Source organism: Patella vulgata, chromosome 1 (genome assembly GCF_932274485.2).
Source record: "Patella vulgata chromosome 1, xgPatVulg1.2, whole genome shotgun sequence".
Classification (NCBI taxonomy): Eukaryota; Metazoa; Mollusca; class Gastropoda; family Patellidae; genus Patella; species Patella vulgata.
In genome coordinates this window covers 68,295,929-68,317,212 of record NC_065879.2, presented here as the reverse complement: position 1 = coordinate 68,317,212, position 21,284 = coordinate 68,295,929, and the positions used below count along the sequence as shown (strand labels likewise).

The window sequence follows — 21,284 nt, the reverse complement described above, 5'->3', positions numbered from 1 at the left end:
TAAGCCGCTGTTGAAAGATATAGACTAGTCAAATTTTCGCTTTCTCTGAATGATTTTGGTGTGTTCAATACGAATATCGATGTTATCAAAGCCTGATTGTCAGTTATTGACTTTCTAATTTGCATAAAAACAAAATGGCTAGTCATTGCAGTTAAATTGCCATATATATAATAAACTATTGACGTAAGGTCCCATGAATCCAAAACTGACATTTTTATACCCATGTAATTATGGCGTCCTATCCAGGTTAAATTGCAGTTTAACGATGAGGATTATTGACAATTTTTGTCCTTGGGGAATCCTTCTGTGGATTGGTTTATCTATTGTGTTCACTGACACTATCAGCGCACACAACACATTCTTGGATTAGAACAAGAGGTTCTGGGTATTGTAGATGGATTTGAAGTGTGGTCACCTGGAACAGCCAACATTGTATGTTGCTTTGAATAAATATGTATGAAGGGGCGGGCTTTGGATCCTTTTCATGTCACAATTCTATGGAATACAATTACTACTTATTTGATGATATATTTGGACTAATAACATATTCAAACCAATTAATCTATTTTCAAATCCCTCTCACAACTTTGTATTTGCGGGGAGATACCTCAAACTATAAATAAACTGTCACCTAACTTCATTGAGGGCGGGTCCATTTTTCAGAATGTATTTGTCATTACTTATTGTTCATTTACCATACATATTGAGGCTTAAGTAAATTCTTGAATTAGCTTCTGCCAACTTGCTTTTCTGCCTCTTTATTGCAGATTCTGTTATACGTTTACGCCTCTCAATTTTCCTCAAACCGCCTGACCATTCGATCACGAAATAACAACCGATCCCTAAGTCAAGCTGGCAGATAATACAACGGGTTTCCAGTTAGTAATACCCTGACATTTTTGCCCAGTGCTTGCCCCATAGCATAGTGGTAAATAAAAAATAACTCCTTTATTCATTTGTAACAATTACTTATATTAGAAAATAACAATCAGATACATAAAAACAACCCCTTTATTCATGCTTAAGATTTTTTTATTCACCCGTATTATTTATTTCAAATTTAATGTTCTAGAGTCTCCTTTTTCCGAAAAGACTGTGAACAAGATAGAGGCTAAAGTCCTTAACGGGTTTTTGTTCAAATTTGATGTGAAAATAAAATGAATTGGGGTTTATGTCCTATATATCTGCAATGGTTGGGCTAATGAAGACGGGTGTTTGCCATACATGGTGCCATGAGAAACATTTTGCCCAGAAAACAGCGTATTTTCCTACTCTTATTTAGAATTCCAACTGTTTATTAAAATCACCCATAGTCACCACTGTCTTTAATTAGTCATAAAGTTCATTAACGTCATCCATGGTTAGAGGTAATTCCTTGCCCATCGTTTCTGGTAAATATAAAATGGTAATTGTCACGATTAAACAGCATGTTCCAAATATAGCCCCGGGTGCCCATGGTACACTTTCAGCCTGAAAAATAAAAACAAAATGTACCGTGATTTGACAATATGTTTTTAAATGATTACCAAAACATATCTATTGATCTATTGAATGTATAATAAATGTTTTGAGAAACAATATGAGTTGTCAACTCTGTATACTATAATGGTTTATTTTTAGTTCATGCAAGAGCCTGGGCTATTCTTAGCGCCATCCTTGACGGCTACACTAGGGCTGTCCTGGGGATAGAATTTGGTGTATAGGCTAAAGGGCGTTGGGCTACCGCGCCCGGTTTTGCAGTTATACTACTATCAAATGACATTAAAATTAGTCTTAATGAATTTGTAAACGATAATGTGAATCATAAAATTGATTTGTCATGGACATGTATTACACATTAATTGTATCCAGGTAATAACAGTTAAAAACAAATCATCTTACCAAAAGATTAGAAAATGGTGCTAACATTCCACCGATCCTGGCAACAGTAGAGGCTGTTCCAAATGATATATTTCTGGAGAGAAAAACAGGCAGTAGTTAATAGTGGCCTTTCTTGCAAGTTTTGAAAGCAAGTTGGGATATCTTGGCAATGGTTATTAAGAAGACTTACCTCCGCCTTATGAATACATATTCCTGAAGCAATGGCCAAAGAAATCCCTCTCTAGTCATTGCTGTATTGAGACTGAAAACTTGAGTTTTTGAGGAAGCGTGTCCATTCTCATCGTCCAATCAAATGGTCCTGACTACAGTAAAATAAAGGCAGATTTCATGAAATAACGGGGTGACCTCTAAAATCCCAGTGTTTGTTAGTGCTGATTTCAATGAAAAAATTTCCTTGGCTACCCTTGGATTCATCGGGAGCAAACATCGATACTCGCATAGGTAAATTTGGCCGTCGCTGAAACTCGCTATTCAAACGAAAATTCTTTGACTCAAATCTCCGATACAAATTTTATAAACGTTTCTATTTGTACCAATTATTACTGCCTACCTTTAAGTATTCGATAATATTTATCCATTTTTGTGAAGAAAATCCACGAATTATTTATGTTATCAAAAAACACATTATGTCGTATTTCTATCCAGTTTGTTGAAACACAATACGTAATACACCTAGGGCAGACGAGCGTATTTGTTCGCCCGATTACGCCGATTTTTAAAATCGCTCGAAAAAATCGCCCGTGTGCTCGTTCACGGCGACGACGATTCTGCTCGCCGAACCATTCGCCCGTATCTAGCATGTTAGATATTTTCGGTCGAATATTTACGCCGGCGATCGATTCGTCGGCATAACCCCTCGTCCGCCCGTGTCCAGCTTATATTGTCAAGCGAACCATTTTCATAAGCCAATCGGAGACATCATTGATATCACATGATCTGAAATGGCTTCCTTCACTGCCCAAGCGTGGAGTCTGACGAAAGAAGGATTGGTGATTCTTTGGTAGAAAGGCCTTGCCTGTTAGACATCACGATTCCAGAGTTTTAGAAGCAAATAAAAAACCGCTATCACAGCAAGTTTACATTTCAGGCGATTCGTCATTTTGTACAAGTCACGTGATCGACCTAATTTACTCGCAGAGTGGTGTACGCTTTGAGAAGATCGCTATGTGTGCCCGCTCGTGATCGATCGTAGAAAATCACTTAGCTTAACATGACAGTCCTTCTCTTTGATCAGTTGTGTAGTCCAAGAGATGATAAAGAGATACCACCTGCGCGGCGATTACTCAATGTTTACATTGTAGCTATTTTGGATAGCCTCGTTTATCACACAATTCGTTTCTCTGCAATATTCTATTAAGCACTAGTTAATTGACCGTAATACATTTCGTGCGTAATGTAGCAGCGTTATCACCAGACACTTTACGGTAACATATTTTGAGCTCTGGTTAACCCCGATTGACTTTTTTACGTAGTAATCTACTGGTTGTTGATCGGACTGTTAACCAGTCATAATTTGGGACAGAATTTTGCGCTGAGTATGGCAGTGTTTGAGTGGAAGTATATCAATCACCTGATGTGGCAAATGTTTTTTTTAATTTGATGCAAAGGTTGGGCCATGTAGCGGATTTGTCATGAGGTAATGTTATTTTATGGCAGAGAGACCATGTAATCGGCCCCTCATCGCCACTCTCATCCTCGTACGGTCAACAATTTTGTTTGGATCCAACTATCATTTCTGATTTCTTGCTATTGCTTGCATTATTTTCCTCACCTGACATTCGTGGGGAAGACTTCTGGTGTGTAGACAAATATAACATTAAAAGACCCGGAAATACCCAATTTACCAATCAACGAAAATATGGTGGCCGATATTGAAATAGCCTCGTTATTATCTAAAACAGAGACAGAAGATCTCAAAACGATAATACATTTAAAGAAGTATTATCACTTACAATAATTTTAGACATAATAATTATATTACATTTAAAATAACCATAGACTATTTAAATACCAAGATTACACTCTTGTGTCTAAGACTATAATGTGTATAACCCATAATGTATAACATTTATATTTCTGAGGCGGAATTGTATCAAATCCTCGATTTATCAATTAAGTCAGGATAATTCATATAGAAAAATGACCACCTACCAAACACTGGTGTCTCTTGAAATTCCGGTAAATTTTTCTGGTGGGGTCGCCATCTTGGATTTTTTATTAATGAAAACTTGGAAGATATGTTTATATGTCGCGGGTGGCTAATTCAACTGTGACGGTAGTACAGTTATTAGAAATATAACCAGGAAAAATAACTTCCATCCTCGAAAATCAAGCGTTACACCCTCAAATAACAGAAGGGTTCAATAAAAAGTCATAAGGAACAATAACGCTTGTATCACTGTCGACAAATCATTTACATTTTAATAGACCACGTGTGTATATCATCTTCCTGTATGCATCTACTTACCACCGTACATTCTAAGTATTGTAGCACCTATTAGACCAAATGCAGCGACTCCATGAAAGGAAATTGCCGTCTTTTTTCTCCCAAATCTGTAAAATATTATTTATATAGTTGGAGGCGTGGTTGCAGGCTGGCTTGTAAAGAGCCAGGATGTTCATGGTTCAAGTAGGTCCAAAAAACGTTCGGGATTTTTCTTTCAGTTCGGTACCCAATTGTTAGAGCCTACTAGAGAATGTTTCCCCAATCATTCGTTTGCTGCAAAAAAAACTGAATTTAAAGTCATTAGGTGACTCGTGTTTGATGTAATTTATTTATGAATAATTCCACCAATGGTATGATTCAGCATATTTACTTAAGTCTTTAGATAAAATACAAAAATCGATCAAATTATTACAGAAGCCATCCCATACCTGTCAATAGTGAACCAGTATATAAATGCAGTGGGAAGTTCTACCAGGGCATTTAGGAAGAAATTCAGATATATATTACCAGCCAGGCTTGAAGATGTGAGGAAAATACCATAATATGTCAGACTGTTTGTAAACCTGTAATGAAATATCAGCATTCACAAATGTATAACACTCATTATATCCACGAATCAAGAAGGCATATCAACTTGCAACCAGTATAACTGAGGAAAATAAATGGTATGGCCTTGGGTTCCCTCAAGAGTCACTATAACCAAGTATTATGTCGGTTTAAAAGTTTCTAACCATAAGCTGGGAACTGTTGGTTAGCTGCATCTGACAGATGAACACTATTGGTTAGCAGCTTATGAGAAATAGAAACCAGTGTTTAGCAACTTATAACAAATAGAAACTGTTGGTTAGCAATTTGTTACAACTGGAAATAATTGGTTTCAGTTTCACATAGAACTGACAAAGCCACTAGAATTTGAGAAAACATTCAACAGGGTTAAAATCTTATCTTTCCCAAGTCAAAACCTTAAAATAAACCTAGTCCAAATCAACCACCACTTTAATTAGGGAAAATAAGCATAATAGCTGCTGAATACATGTTGTGTTCTATCACTTTACAATTGTTAAAAAGACTTGACTAGAGGCCATAAAACTATAGGCAAGATCTGAACAGTGGTCTGGATTTCGACATTTACTTTTTGTGAAAGATACATCTATTTGAAAAACTATACACCGATATCGTGGTCATTAGCTTTATTTGTTTTCCTCTTGTTCGTGCGCCAATACCATCTTGCCAACTTGACATTCCTAGTGTTTATGGAGAATTATACGCGGCAATTACCTACATATACTATTCCAAAAAAGTAGGGGATATTTGATTTTGGGGGCATAATACTAAAATATGCAAATGACTACGAAAAAAGTCACTATAGAACCTAACAGAAGAAACATTTCCAGTTACATGTGACGCCCAAACGCACCAATAGCTACCGCATGGAATGCAGGTGATGCTTGGGATCATCATGGGGGTCCAACCCAAGATTTGCACGACTCTGACTTTGAATGTTACAGTCATTGTGGCATTGAATTCCAGGGTGGAAACATCAGTTTAATTGTTTTAGTGACCAGAAAACAAATTTTGATATGCGTCGGCTTACCCAAAATGAAAGGTTACGTGCCCTTGGCATGCTACAGATCGGCACAACACAGGCGGTTGTGGCGCGGACGATGAATGTTTCTCAGTCTGTCATAAGCAGGCTATGGTCCAGATACCGTGATACACAATCTGTACAGGACAGACCACGCTCAGGTCGACCAAGGGCGACAACTCAAGCCCAGGATCGATTTATCCGTACCTTGGCCTTGAGAAATCGTGTCATCACAGCAAATCAGATCAGCGCTCGTCTTCAAACAGACACTGGTGTGAGAGTGAGTGGCCAGACGATTCGGAATCGACTGCATAGGGGTCCCTTGTTTGAGAGATCATCACATTCAGGCAAGACGTCGTTGGTGTAGGGATCGTCAACACTGGGATAATCGACGCTGGAGCAATGTGATGTTTTCAGATGAGTCAAGGTTCACTGTTGATTTTTTGGACAGACGTAGGAGGGTGTGGCGTCGTCGAAACGAGCGCTTCCAAGACGTTAACGTCATCAGACATGATCGATTTGGGGGTGGTTCTGTTATGGTGTGGGGAGGCATCACTGTTGCTGGAAGAACGGCTTTACATGTTGTTGCAGGGCGTGTTACAGGCCAGTACTACCGGGACAACATCTTGGCAGTCCATGTTGTGCCGTTCGCACGAAGTCATGGCCGCCGTTTCATCTTCCATGATGACAACGCAAGATGTCACAGGGCCAGGATCGTTACAGGTTACCTCCAACAACAGAACATCACCACATTACCTTGGCCAGCACTGAGTCCCGACCTCTCCCCCATCGAGCATGTCTGGGACATGCTTGGACAGAGGTTACGTCAACGTCAACAACGTCCTGCCAATGTCCAAGAACTTGCTGCTGCGTTGCAACAGGAATGGGACAATCTGGACCAAAATGACCTTAGACGTCTCATTAGGAGTATGCCACGTCGGATCAATGCTTGTTTGGCAAACAGAGGAGGATTTACCCGTTACTGACTTGTGATGCTGTGGTAACTTTGCTGTTTGACCCCGGGTATCATTTTACCCTTATAATGGTCAGTCTGTGCCTTACTTAGTCTAACGATCATTTGGAATAAATCGAAGAATGTGAACTTCATTTTATTTTGTCATTTGTTTCTTCGTCAGTTTCATTAGGTGACTTTAATAACACTTAAAAATCAAATATCCCCTACTTTTTTTGAATAGTATATATAGATAAAATGCAACTATTTACATTTTTTTAGTATGGCGGCATGATGAAGATGTATAGTTCTAAGATGACGATGCTGGCTGGCAGTATTGCCATTAGTAAGGCTATTACACGCCTTAATATCGCTGGTTTTTGCTATGATTGTGACTTTTTGTTGACACAGTCAGTAAATAATGTTATACCATGTCTTATAATAATCAACTAAGCTCCCCTTTTATATTTTATATTTGAATAACACATAATACTAAGAATACATAAATTATCAGTTGAAAATAAACTTACCACGCGAACCATATTATAATCAAGGTTATTGTCAGACGTTTATTTTTAAATATATCTAATAGTGTGTATTTTTCTACATGAACGGCTTGGGTCCCCAATGCAGCGTCTAACGTTTTCTCCTGTCCCTTCCCGTCTTCACCAGAATCTAATGTTTTAGCCAGTAGTTTATCGGTTGGTTTATCAGAATCAACAGGTAACAACTCGTTCTGGTAGATTAACTAAAAACAAGAGTTGCCAGGCAGTGAAACATACGCCCAATAGCCGCTTTGTCTGTACATGGAATACAGGTTAGAGTATTCTATCGTTTTTAAACTACATTCTCAGCACCAACCATCTCATGGTCAGTTAACATACTAATATAGAACATGTCCGGTATTTTTACTTTCAAATTACACGAGACGATCAAGACAAATAATTAATGCAACAATCCAGTCAGAAAGTTGCCAGTCTTTGCTGTTGATTGGATCTAAGCGGGAGTGAACATCCTTAATTAATTTTACAATACTGATGCCGACGTTTGTTTTTTTTTATAAACAATATTTTTGTTCTGGTTGTCTGAATAGGATTGGGGAACAGGCTTAGCCTATGTAAAACCAATCTCTCTATGCCGATGGTTGCTAATGTACTTTAGGACTGAGAAAGGCGGCTGTGGTGTATTGCGTCTTAAAAACGTGTGGAAAGGGCCCATAACTCTAAGACTATGTTTGATGCGGAAGAAAATACATTAACAAAATTTGGGCCGACAGTGATGATGATACATTATCCAACTACGGGCTTAGGCGGCAGAAACCAAATTGACCCCTTTCCCTAATAAAGAATTTCACAAACTCCGATTAGAGCAAAGTGCACGTTCAAATTCTATCAGAACATTCGGTCAGAACAGCAACTTTTCGTCACTTAGAATAGCCTCATAGAATCCGCACGCTAAGTTATTGTAAATTTTAAAGAGTATAATTCATAAATTTATTTCTACGTAAATCTACCTTCAGTGGTTCTTTAACATTAACACCGTTAATTCTCGCGGCTCTCTTAACCACCTTGACCGTTTCTTCCAATCTGTTGTTGGCCACCAGCCATCTTATAGATTCGTCTGTTATCCTTGAAAATTGGGGAGATTATTTCTAAATACACCATCATTATTATTGTATTAGTAGTCATTGATATTGACACCGGAGACAACTAATTGAAGTCAGTGGTTTGAAATGTGAGTCGGAGTGATCAGACATTATAGCAGATATGAATGGGGGAATAATCTCCTATTATTACCGGAAGTAGAAAGAAATCAAGACAGTCCACGCCCTTCAATATTTGTATCGGATTTTTGTGGCATGTCGGGACTTTGTGGTTATAAAGATTAGGATCGCCATCAAAAATATGCTATAGGCCAATAAATGTCACATGAAATAACATTGAAATCGACGGGGTGAGGATTTGTAGTCTTAATCCATAAAGAGGGAGACAATTCACCAATAGTGTATATATAAAAAAACAAAAAACTTACCAATATTGTATTAGAGAATATAGAGAAAAGCTGACTAAAACTAGGGAGACGGTTCTCCAGGTGTACATACGAGTAAAATAAGCAATAGGTGCTATGCACATAACATATATACTCCAAGTCACCTGACCATAGAATCCAATATATCGTCGCTTCTCTTTAGGAAATAATTCAATGGCGTAGGTTACTGCAGTTAATACACTTCCCTGTAAATAATAAACCATAAAAATGGAAAGTGATATAAAGCACACACCACTCATCAGTATTCATAGCGACGATTTGGTCTGAATATGGTAGAAGATAAACCCAGGGCCAAAGGTCACAACCAGATTGACCATTCCAGTGGTTTAAATCCAATGATACGCCAGCCAACAGTACTTTGTGAATGCTGGTTACCAAAATTATAGAGTAACACTTTTACAAACTGATTACAATTATTGAATAAGCATAATAATTTACCTGTTGGAATATTCCATCCAAAAATCTCATCGCCATGAACACAGCATAGTTTGGAGCAAACGAAGCACCAATACCTGTAGCAAGACATCCCAGATGACTCAATACACATACAGGTTTCCTACCATATTTATCAGATGCTAACGTCAGGGTTGACGCTCCAACTGCCATACCAAGATTTAGCAGAGTCTGAGATAAATCTCTGAGAGCTGCTTGACCACATACTAAATCAAACTGGAAAAAAGGGAATTATCAGCTATTATAGAATTATCCACATAAATGGTTCTATAATAAAGAATTTTGGGGAGTGGGGAAAAGCTGCCTGGAAAGCGTAACAAACTCTTCATTAATAATTCTTCATAACATTTGTAATTACCGGGACATTGCAATGGTATAAGGTATTTGTTTGCCTGCCTACCTGCAACTACATGTCTGTGGGTTTAGTCGTTGGAGTAGGACGAAACTCGAGGTTCCGTGTACAGATTGGCACTCAAAATTCGTTGTGTGTTGTAATTCGAGAAAATTCTTCCTATCGCATTGTACACGTACTCAAAAAAATTAAAATTTCGGTATTTTAGTCTGCAGTCGTTAGATATGCTTTAAAATGTCGCCTAAACACCAAAATAGATGTCCTTGCTAGATACAAGTAATACACATTTTCAGGATCAAGGTTAACAGATTCGTGTTGATCTCCGACACAGAAGTTAACGATGTAGGTCATTTATCAAGCCCTCGTCTTCAGTGACCCAGTCGGATCGGAACAGTATGGTCTTTTACACTGATGCAATCATTATTGTCTTATGACAACCATTAGTTGCAGTTAAAAAAAGGGACAATTTGGACTGCATCGAGCAAGATAAGGTATCAATATGGCATCCAATCGAAGATTAGATAGTTTTATATGATTGCATAGAATACCTGGATTAACTTTGCATGCACCCCGCCCATTTACACTCTTATAAAATGTCACTTGGGAATGTTTTTTTATATATATATAATCCATTTCAAATATAATAATAAATTCATTCTTACGTCAGAGACAAAGGAAAAATCCGGGGGATATTCATACTGGTAACCATAGATACAGGAAGAGGCGTTAGTTTGATTCTGACTTAAAATAGAACATTTATCAAATATCTTATCTGTTTGGTTGGCGGGTAGATCAGGTGGGGCTGCACATTTCTGTGGATTGGTTTGACCTGTTGATATAGGAATCAGATTTAAAAAGCGTGCAATGCGCTTACACTTCATAGACCAGCGGCTGCTAGGCAGGATACGCCCACATTTGGCAAGAAATGGATAGAGAACAAGCTAAAACCAAACGTGATTTTTTTGTACAATCAGGGGCAATAATCCAAAAGTTATGGTCTGAAATGCACAAATATCAAAAGGGACTTAGATCTTTGGGATATAAAGATATGTTTTAAGTTTCATCAGAATATGATAAAAATTGTGACCTCTAGAGGGTTCACAACCTTCGTATTGCATACTTTTACACAATTTGCGTACAAAGAGCGGCCATTTTGTCGGGCAGTTTCATTTCGATTTTCCCGAAATTCTAATACAACCTTCATTATGGGGGAATGGTGAACTATTTAAATTGTTTTTAAAATCGGAAAAAAAATTGTGACCTCTAGAGAATCCGCAAGCTAAAAATGCGGTTTTTCGAACAATCAAGAGCCATAATCCAGGAAGTTACGTTCGGATATACGCGATTATCAAAAGGAACCAAGATCTTAGTGTGTAATGGTGATATATTCACATGTTTTTTTTTAAATCTGATAAAAATTGTGACCTCTACATGGACGGCAAGCTAAAACGTGATTTTTTGTACATATCGAAAGGAACCGAGATCTTTGGATTATAAACTTACATTTCAAGTTTCATCAAAATCAGAAGAAAATTGTGACCTCTAGAGGGTCCACAACCTTGATATACCATATTTTTACGCTATTTGAGAACGAGGGACGGGCAATTTTGTCTGTCAGATTTGGGCCGATTTTCACGAAATTTGAACTCAACCACCATTAGGGTGTAACGGTGATATACTAAAACGGTTTTTTAAATCGGATAAAAATTATGACCTCTATAGGGTCCACAAGCTAAAAACGCTTTTTTCGTACAATCAGGGGCCATAATTCAGGAAGTTACTGTCCAATATGCACGAATATCGAAAGGAACCGAGATCTTTGGGTTATAAACTTACATTTCCAGTTTAAACAAAATCGGATAAAAATAGTGACCTCTATAGGGTCCACAAGCTAAAAACGTGATTTTTCGTACAATCAGGGGCCATAATCCATGAAGTTACGTTCCGATACATGCCAATATCGAAAGGAACTGAAATTGTGACCTGTAGAGTGTCCAAAAACAATTGTGGACGGACGGACAGGGGCGACGACAATATACGTCCACATGAAAATGTGGGCGTATAAAAACTTTGCTATGGAACTTGGCTGTATTTGTGTGAATTAAGCCAACGACCGCGAAAATATGGCCATCATCAGCGATTGGGAAAGCCTTAGAACGTAACTGTAGCAAACGAAACCTATAAAGTATTTTGTTAAAACACAAAATCTAGGGGCATTACAGGTAGGTCTTATAAAATAAATATGGTAACATCTAATATTGTTCACTTTATCTGTTTTGTTAGTTATCTAGTTGAGCTACATGTAAGAAAGACAAATCGTGCAGATTTCGAATAAAATTAATTTCAACTCTGACGCTTATTCCAGGTTTCACAAGTGGGGTCTAAAACATTAAAATTCTAGGACATTATGTATTATCATCTTACCTATAAAGACTATACTAAGTTCATGAAAAGCGTCGGTAATAAACGTTAATGTGGATAAGAAGTACATCCACATTTGGTATTTCCCTCGACTTCCCAGGGCCACCAGTATTTCATCCACATCTATATCACGCATATCCTTCATGACGCCCAATTACACAGCTTCGCCTTCTCTCGGATATTTGTTTAATGCTCGCCGATTCATAAGTGCCGAAACGATGAGTGTCTAATGAAGTCAGAACAGGAATGGATGTCGAACTCCCATAAATGAATAAAACAATTCAAAGACTCTACAAGCAGACAAGCCGTCTTGTAATGGACGTTTTATTTCTACGATTCGGACGTTCGCCTGGTATTGGCAAACAAAAAAATAATAATACAAAAAAAACCCACTAAAATGTCTCTATTCTCGCTCACACTTCGCTCTGACTGCTCATAAATTGTCTTAACCTTTGTGATCTTTTAAGTTTGAAGTTTCTCCTAATCTACAACATATGCATTTAGCCTAATTATAATACTTTATATTTAGTAACCTTAAATAATCATAACCTCAATTAATCAATCAGCACAATTCTTACATAATCATATATAATATGTAATGCTAGGTTCCCTCTGTTCCAAGCGCGGCGAATGGTCATTCTTAGCTGATCGTGGAATTTGTGTTTACGTTCTGACAGGATTGCCCAACGATCGGGGTCCCCAATTTTGGAGGCTCTAGTACGCGCAGATACTCTCAGATACGATCATCAGGAATCTATGCACTCTGTTGCGATAGGATAGATTGTTGTTACGATGTCTTTCACGATTGGGCGATTTGAGCTACTGTTGGACCCCGACAGGTATATAATAATATACAGCCCGACTGACCATGGATTTCATTGTTTCCTGAACTTCTACAGAGTGAACATCACAACCTACAATCATTGATGATGGCAGGAGTTGAGTGATGGCAACGTGACATTTGCAGTGTATGCTTACATTATCGCCATAGAAGAAGAAGACGAGCGGCGGCCACACCAACCACAACCCCAACAAATTGAGGCTGGAGGACCCAGTAGCGTTCCAAAACTACACAGGCTTAGTACCACAACTCTTCAATGAGGTCTTCCAGAGGGTAGCCCAAGCTTACCTCATCAGTTTCAGGCAACCCCTCTTACCTTGGCTGAAACTGGCAATGGCAGTGAGACACATTGCTCTTGGGGAAAACTATCTGTCCCTTGCGTATTCCTTCAGGTGTGCTGTGTCCAGAATCTCAGAGATGGTTTAAGAAGTGTGCCAGGCAATTGTTCAAAGGTACAAAGATGAGGTGTTCAGGATGTCTGTGATCCCTGAGGCCTGGACAGACTTAGCTAATCAGTTTGAGCAGATTGCCCCCCCCCCCCAACACACACACATCATTGGGGCCCTGGATGGCAATCACGCTGCTATCAAAAATCTACCCCACACTGGCAGCCTCTACTACAATTACAAGGACTTATTTTCGAAACCTCTCCTGGTTCTAATAGATGTAGATTACACGTTTGTGTCAAACGGGATTATAGGAAAAGGACACATGTCAGATGCTCCGATACTCTGAAGTGTTCAACGGCCTCTTAAGATGTCTTAAACTTGTTGCATCATCAAGTTTTGTGTTTATTTAGTTTGATAGTTTGTAATACTTGAATCCTCTTCAACTGAATTGTGTGGTACTGATATAGAATTGATTGCAGTTTTTAATATTTTGCACTTAATAGGTATGTGTTAACTTTTAGTTTTTTTATCTTTCTTTTGTCTTTGTTTAAATTTGCGGTTTTCATAAAGTCTTTATAAAAATTAAAATTTCATCTGGGTTTTAATTAATTGCATTCTACAAATGCATCACATACAAGCAGTACTATTACACTAGTTAATTATACATTTATTACCCTTTCTATTTTTTATTTTATTACGGACGTTTATACGTACTTAACCTCTTCAGGGTAAAATTGTGTTATTGTGTCATTTAAGAATTTGGTTTACCGTAATTAAGAGTACAAGTTTATGTAACATGTATATTTCATACAGGTTATAAAGAAGTAGTATATGATCAGTTGTATATTTCATACAGGTTATCAAGAAGTAGTATATTATCATCATTGTAAAGAGAAAACCGGTTACCAGTTTTTAAATCTAATGATGTATTATTTCAAACTGTATTTAAGTACTTGTATATGATTGCTCATATAGGTATGTCCATTGTTTGTATATGTATACTTTCAAGGTTTTTATATTAGATTGTATAAACCATTAGAACTAAATCCTTGTGTGGTCATTTTTGCTGCACTAATTTCTCCCTCACAGCAGACCTATTTTCAGGCCAACTAGAATAATCTGTCTTTCTGTATACCCTTGAGAACATAATTTACGAAATACTTCTATCGCCCGACAGGTTAGAACAACTCATTACGCAGGTATTGGAGACAACCAGGACAAATTTAATATGTAATTACGAGAGAGTTAGGCTAAACATCTACCATCGATCACACGTTAGAAGCTCCCATATTCAAACAATTTAGGCTTTGTGAAGAAATTACAGTTGAGCCGATTCATGATGGAGTCAACCACAAACATAATATTGGATAACAAGATGACAATGTCCGCTGTATATGTTATGAAAAATAGGGGGTATCTTTCCAAGCGAAGACCAGAATATTTTTTATCCCAAATCCTAAATTGCAAGTGATATGATATCCAGTCCCCCAACTGTATTGTACTAAAACTGGGCTTATAGAGAACTGTCATGACGATGTCATTTGTTACGCATGGAGTGCGGGGACGTTTGTAAACTTTTCATGTAAATGATAAACATTTCACCACTTCAAAAAGTGGTTACCATTGCATTTCTATGTGATTGTGTTTATCGTCGATAATTTTTAATTCCTTCAGATCACCAATGATCAGACAATTTACCATAACGTTTATTGAGATCATCCATGGTACTTTTAGTTATTAAAAGTTTATTGAGGTCATCAATGGTTCCATAATATATCATAAAGTGTTTATTAAGCCATTCATGGATACCCTATTTATCATGAAGTTTATCGCTGATGCCAGAGGTTTAAAATTTCCCGGAGCCGAAAAGTCAGATGCCAGTTTTTCCACAGCGGTGTACGTTCCCGCATTCGTCGGGCGACTGGGGTGGGGGGGGCACAGAAAAATCTTTTTAGCTAGGTCGGGGGAAGTCTACATGTTGACTGAATTATTTATTATTCTTAATTCTATTTGAGGTCCAGTCTACTCCTTTCAAAGCTGCACGTCCTCGAACAGAAACCAAAGGCACTGTAAAATACAATTGCGCAAGCCAATTGTGTCATGCGTGGAGAATTTTTACACTAGTTTTAATAATAGTCCCTGCAGCATCGGACTCAACAATAGCGTAGCACAATTTTATACATACCATGCTACTAATATTATTATTAATATTTTTTTAAAAAACATTTTCATTTTTAATAATATGATAGGGAAAAACAGAAAGACAGACACTCATTATGATCAACATGAGGTGTGATCTTAAAATCATTGATGTGTACAATTACTGCCATTTCACATGGCACTGTGATATGTCGAGCATTATCCTACATAACACTTTTCTCTGCTTAGTTCATGACCGATTATTCATTTACAAGTGATATTCCCAGCGCAACAACCTTTGAATAGCAATGCCATCATACTTTAAAGTTCAGCCTATCATACCAGTTTCCGAGAGCATTCTGTGGCATCTCTAGAATTTTCGGAAATATCTGATAAAAAGCTTGATACAAAGATCAGCACTCTTCTCCAAAGCAATCGTCGAATTGGAGCAAATTCAGTGAGAGTACGTTTACATAATATTGCAACAGGCAGATTTGGCGCTTCCATAACGGGTAGACTAATCACCGGAATTCATTTACAATCACCGTAATTCACTTCGAAAATCCCCGATTCCTTCCACAAAACTAATTTTAATTTATTTTAAATGTATAATACATTATAATATAACGAATAACTATTTTGATCTCTCCACAGGCCAGATGAAGGCGCTGTAAGTGTATTTATTTGAAAGACTACTGTATTAATATTGCTAGAATTTTTGCTCTTATAATTAATGATATTTTTATATTGTATTAATTAATATTTCTGGCAAGTTAGTAGATTCACATATTTGTACTCAAGTTAGCGAATGAGTGACAGATGGTTACATTCAATTCTAGGTTGATAACAGATATCTCATGGGAAGTTTCTTCAGTAAATTTCCATTACCATATAAGGGTGGGTTTCGACGTCATTTGGCTCAATTAACCAATCTCTCTAATTATTTACCTCATATTTGACCAATTAGATAATTGAAGGTCCAAAACCCAAGCTACAAAACTATCATATTTGTGAGCAATCGTCAGACAGCAGCTTGATTCCAGAAGGGAACAGATGTAGCAATTGCTATCAGCAGATTCGCCCAGCGAGTCTGGCTGGGTGAGGTTTGAGATGATGACTTTATTCTATTATGCATTGTACCATATGTAAGCAGCTATGATATTTAAAACGAACTATTTCATTGTTATTCCTGGTAAGACAAACGTCTTAAGAAAACAGTAAGAAGTAAATACACAACTTGAAGCAGAAGCAAAGACAGCTAGAGACTAATTCTAGACGATCACAAGGCTACTAAAATATGTAGTAAGAAAAGATGCATGGGTCATACATAGGATGTGGCGACTTGTTAGGGTCACCCGCTCTCCACGTTTGACGAAAGGCCCATGGTGCTACACTACCGGAATTCATTTCAATATATATGCATCATGATTATGATAGCATAGGGCACGTCGGGGTGCGTCGAATTACCCAATAGGCCTAACTCCAAAATAACACAAAATAACAATTTGCGTCGAATTACACAATAACTCCAAAATAACACCCACTTACTCAAAAAATGTTAACTGTGGAAACACAAAATAACAATTCAGATGAAATGAAGAAGCCTCGCTGCTTTGTGCCCAAATCGGAGGTTCACGGGAGATAACTCGCGCATGTGATTTTTGTTGACAAAAAATAAATGTATACTTTCGTTGTAATGTATTGTAATTAGAGATTGATTAATGGTTTATTAAAACAGTTATTATATGCATTAAATATATTATGGTATATAATACATGTAGTGCAATAAACAATTTAATATTATAGCTATGATTAGAGACAATCAACAAAGGGACCCTGTCAACAAACAAGTTAAACATAAATCTGAACTTCATATCCACTGCAAATTAATAATTGAAATAACTACTAAACACGTCAGTGTTGATGGAATAATCAGTAAGGATTAAGCCGAAATTGTGTGACCCCAGTGTTTTTACGTTTCGTTAGTGGCACAACTTGAAACTTGAAAGTCAACTCACAATTACGCTTTACACTTTATTTAATCTGGACTGCTTCATGCTACAACGGATTAACTATGAAAACATCCAAACCATTATTGATGAGACTTTATTTGATTGGCTTATTACCAAGTTAATTTTCGAATAAGCTTAGCTTATCTACACTGAGAACGTTTTGCTCCACATTCAAGAAATGTTCGGTTTGACAATTTACATCGATTACCTCTGTGTTCTTATTATATTAGTTTCCCCGAGTTGACTCTCTGGAAATATCGTTTTACAGCAGATACATTCTAGTATTAATATTAATGGAAAATACAATTGTCTTGGGGCGAATTCCGATTTTCTCAAAGTTAATTTCGATGTTATAAAGTAATTTATTAATGTAAAATATTAGTAAATGCAAAGGTCTTAAGTGCAAATTCAGATATTTTGTAAGTGAATTCCGGTGTTTTAAATCAATTTATTATTAGTGTAAAATATTAGTAAGTACGAAGGTCTGAAGTGCGAATTCAGATATTTTGAAAGTGAATTCCGGTGTTTATATGTTTTCAATGTGAATTCCGGTGTTTAAAAGTAATTTATTATTAATGTAAAATATTAGTAAATACAAAGGTCTTATGTGCGATTTCCGATATGTTGAAAGTGAATTCCGATGTGTATATATGTTTTCAAAGTGAATCCCGGTGATTTAAAGTAATTTATTATTAATGTAAAACATTAGTAAATACGAAGGTCTTCAGTGTGAATTCCGATATGTTGAAAGTGAATTCCGGTGTTTATATGTTTTCAATGTGAATTCCGGTGATTTTATGTTTTTTAAAGTAATTCAATATTAATATTAATGGAAAATATAAGTAAATAGGAAGATTTTACGGGCGAGTTCTGATATCTTCAAAGTGAATTCCGGTGATCGTAAATGAATTCCGTTGTATGGATTTGGTCAAATAATATTGTAAATTAAAATTAGGACTGAAATGCTGATGAAAGGGGCTTTTTGAGGAATTACAAATAGGTTCTACACATAACTGTTTTAAAACATCTAAAATTTGACGAGTTACAAGATTTTCTCCACATATGTCGAGCAATCTCCCTTTAATGATCAAAATATCGGATTTACGAATCATATTAAATATTGTCATTGTAAAAGGTGACAACACAATAAAAGAACTCAACTAAATTGTTATTTTGTGTTTCCACAGTCAACATTTTTGGAGTTACTGGGTGTTGTTTTGGAGTAATAGGGTAATTCGACGCGCCCTACGTTATCATACTCATGATGCATATATTTGAAATGAATTCCGATAGTCTTTCAAATAAATACACCTACAGCCCTTGTGAAGAGATCAAAATAGTTATTCGTTATATTATAATGTATTTATGCATTTAAAATAAATTGGTTTTATGGGAGGAATCGGAGTTTTTCGAAGTGAATTCCGGTGATTGTAAATGAATTCCGGTGATTAGTCGGGCTCCTTCTATAATGCTTACGAAAGACCTGCAATAGCTCCTCCATAATGCCTGTTTAATATGTGCATATCAACCGTCGTCCTCTACAGTCCTCACGGGGTAACATAAAGTTTATTAAGATCACGAATGGCTATTTATACTAAAGTTCGTAAAGATCAGTAATGATCCTGCTGTTTATCATAAAGTTTATTAAGACAACCCACGATACTTTTATTTATCACAAAGTTTATTAAGATCATCAATGGTCTTTTTTTTGATAATCAAAGGTCGTGAAAATCATCCATGGTCCTCCCTATTTATCATAAAGTTTATGCATTGCCCTGCTATTTATCATAAAGTTTATTAAGATCCTCCATGGTTTGTGGCAATTCCTTGCCCATCGTTTCTGGTAAATATAAAATGGTAATTGTCACGATTAAACAACATGCTCCAAATATAGCTCCCGGTGCCCACAGTAGATTTGCAGCCTGAAATGTAAAATGGCATTAAATTAATAGATAAATACACGGAAGAGTAATGTAAAACGTTTTTAGCTACATTTAATTGTATGTAGATATTTTAAAACCCTTTCATAATAAAGTATCTTACCAAAAGACTGGAAAATGGTGCCAACATTCCACCGATCCTGGCAGTGGTCGAGGCTGTCCCAAATGATATATTCCTGGAGAGAAAAATTATGAGTACGCTTAACAAAGAAAGAAGTGCACACAGGATAACACACATGCACGTTACTACGCGTACAATCCAGCTGCAAGGATGAAAATAAGTTTTTGGGGTTGTAATATTATTAATCAAAACTGTGGAACATTTTTGGGTCTTTAATGTTTCGTTTGATTCTCAACATATGTTCTATCTAGAGATCAAAGCTATTGAGTATTACCATCAGACGCCATACAATTGTTTAATCTTACAATTACATAATTATTAACAACTCTAGCAGATTCTATATTTTATTTTGTTATTTTCTGTGCCATTGACAATTCCCATAATTCATTGCACACTCGTCTTAAAGCTCGATTTGAAAGATCATCCCATTGAAATATTAAAATGAAACGAAATACGATTTGCGTTTTAATAAGTCAGATTGTTGAGTGTAGTGTTGAATAGTTTCGGCAAACCTAGAAGAACAATTCGTTTCACCTTTCATTCTTCTGATTTGTTTAATTACAATTCTGTCAGTTACCATCATAGCTGGCGGAATGTTAACTTGTTAATTAATAACGAAATAGTTTGTATTTGGGATTGTGTATTGCTAACATGCTCATACTGCTGAAATATAATAATATAATATGTCAGGTATTTTAGAAATAAATGAAATGAAATGGGGTTTAACGTCCTACTGTTCTGCTCCAATGAAGACGACATACGCCATACCATGTTCTGATATCCAATTCCAACTGCCAAGGGATTCTTTAAATGCAAACCAATGTGTACCTCGGTTTTACGTCCTACCCGAACGACTATACATTGACTCTTGCCAGGCCCTCTGTCTTGCAAACCAAAAGTATAACACATAACGTGGGGTTTGGCTCGGTTTCGTATCGGTTGTTTTCTTCGATTGGTGTAAATGAAGTATTATTGGTAAATATATTATGTTCTCGTACCTTACGTTGGTGGGGAAGACTTCCGGTGTGTAGATGAATATAACATTAAAAGAACCAGAAATACCCAGTTTACCAATCAACGAAAATATGGTGGCCGATATTGAAGCAGTCTCGTTATCGTCTAAAGCACAGACAAAAATAAAACGATAATACAGTTAAAGACTTTGTTACCTATAAACAGTTTTTAGTCGAGTCAAAGTAAGAGTTTACCTAGAACAAATTACAACAGACGGGTTCTTGGTACTGTTGTGTTTGTTAGATCATACTTTACAATACATCAAAAGTTCTCTGATTTCCAGACCGGGAAAAGGGGTCTAATTTGCATAAATTCAAAATGGCCACCAACTATACCTTTGGAGCCCCCTTTTCTATTGAGTATTTACCTTATAAATATATAACAGATAGGACCATAAGATAACATAAGATTTGATTGTATCGAAACACCCCAATACAAACAAGACATTAAATACATGAACATATACAATGATTATTAAAATGATATATTATATGTACACGTACTATTAGGGGCTATTAAAATCGAATAAACATACAATATGTTTACATATTTATTTACACAGTAGTTCATAATTAAAGGATTTTCCGATTCTCTCCTTAAAGGCTGCAACAGCTTTTGAGATTAATATAGGGGGATTGAATAGCATTGAAAAAGTCAGTGGAATTGCTGGGGTATTGCTGGGTATAAGC

At 36.6% G+C, this 21,284-nt stretch overlaps 1 protein-coding gene and 1 long non-coding RNA gene across 3 annotated transcripts; both read right to left on the bottom strand.

Moving 5' to 3' along the window:
* Positions 1–964: 964 nt before the first annotated feature.
* On the bottom strand, positions 965–12,545 carry LOC130010324 (solute carrier family 22 member 3-like). Of its 2 annotated transcripts, XM_050533733.1 has the most exons (11): positions 12,143–12,545; positions 10,381–10,547; positions 9,352–9,582; positions 8,896–9,098; positions 8,378–8,492; positions 7,395–7,612; positions 4,756–4,890; positions 4,349–4,434; positions 3,653–3,773; positions 1,882–1,954; positions 965–1,470 (listed from the first exon to the last, which is right to left on the bottom strand). In XM_050533733.1, exons 1-11 carry the CDS (start codon positions 12,282–12,284, stop codon positions 1,330–1,332), a joined length of 1,632 nt encoding a protein of 543 aa, XP_050389690.1. In that variant the 5' UTR covers positions 12,285–12,545; the 3' UTR covers positions 965–1,329. The 2 variants fall into 2 exon arrangements, with proteins under 2 accessions (XP_050389690.1, XP_055959329.1); XM_056103354.1 differs by lacking the exons at positions 965–1,470; positions 1,882–1,954; positions 3,653–3,773; positions 7,395–7,612.
* A 6,707-nt stretch (positions 12,546–19,252) lies between these two features.
* LOC130014303 (uncharacterized) lies at positions 19,253–20,243 on the bottom strand. Its single transcript, XR_008789259.1, has 3 exons — positions 20,116–20,243; positions 19,564–19,636; positions 19,253–19,442 (listed from the first exon to the last, which is right to left on the bottom strand). It is a non-coding gene; the product is annotated as an uncharacterized LOC130014303 (long non-coding RNA).
* Positions 20,244–21,284: the final 1,041 nt, after the last annotated feature.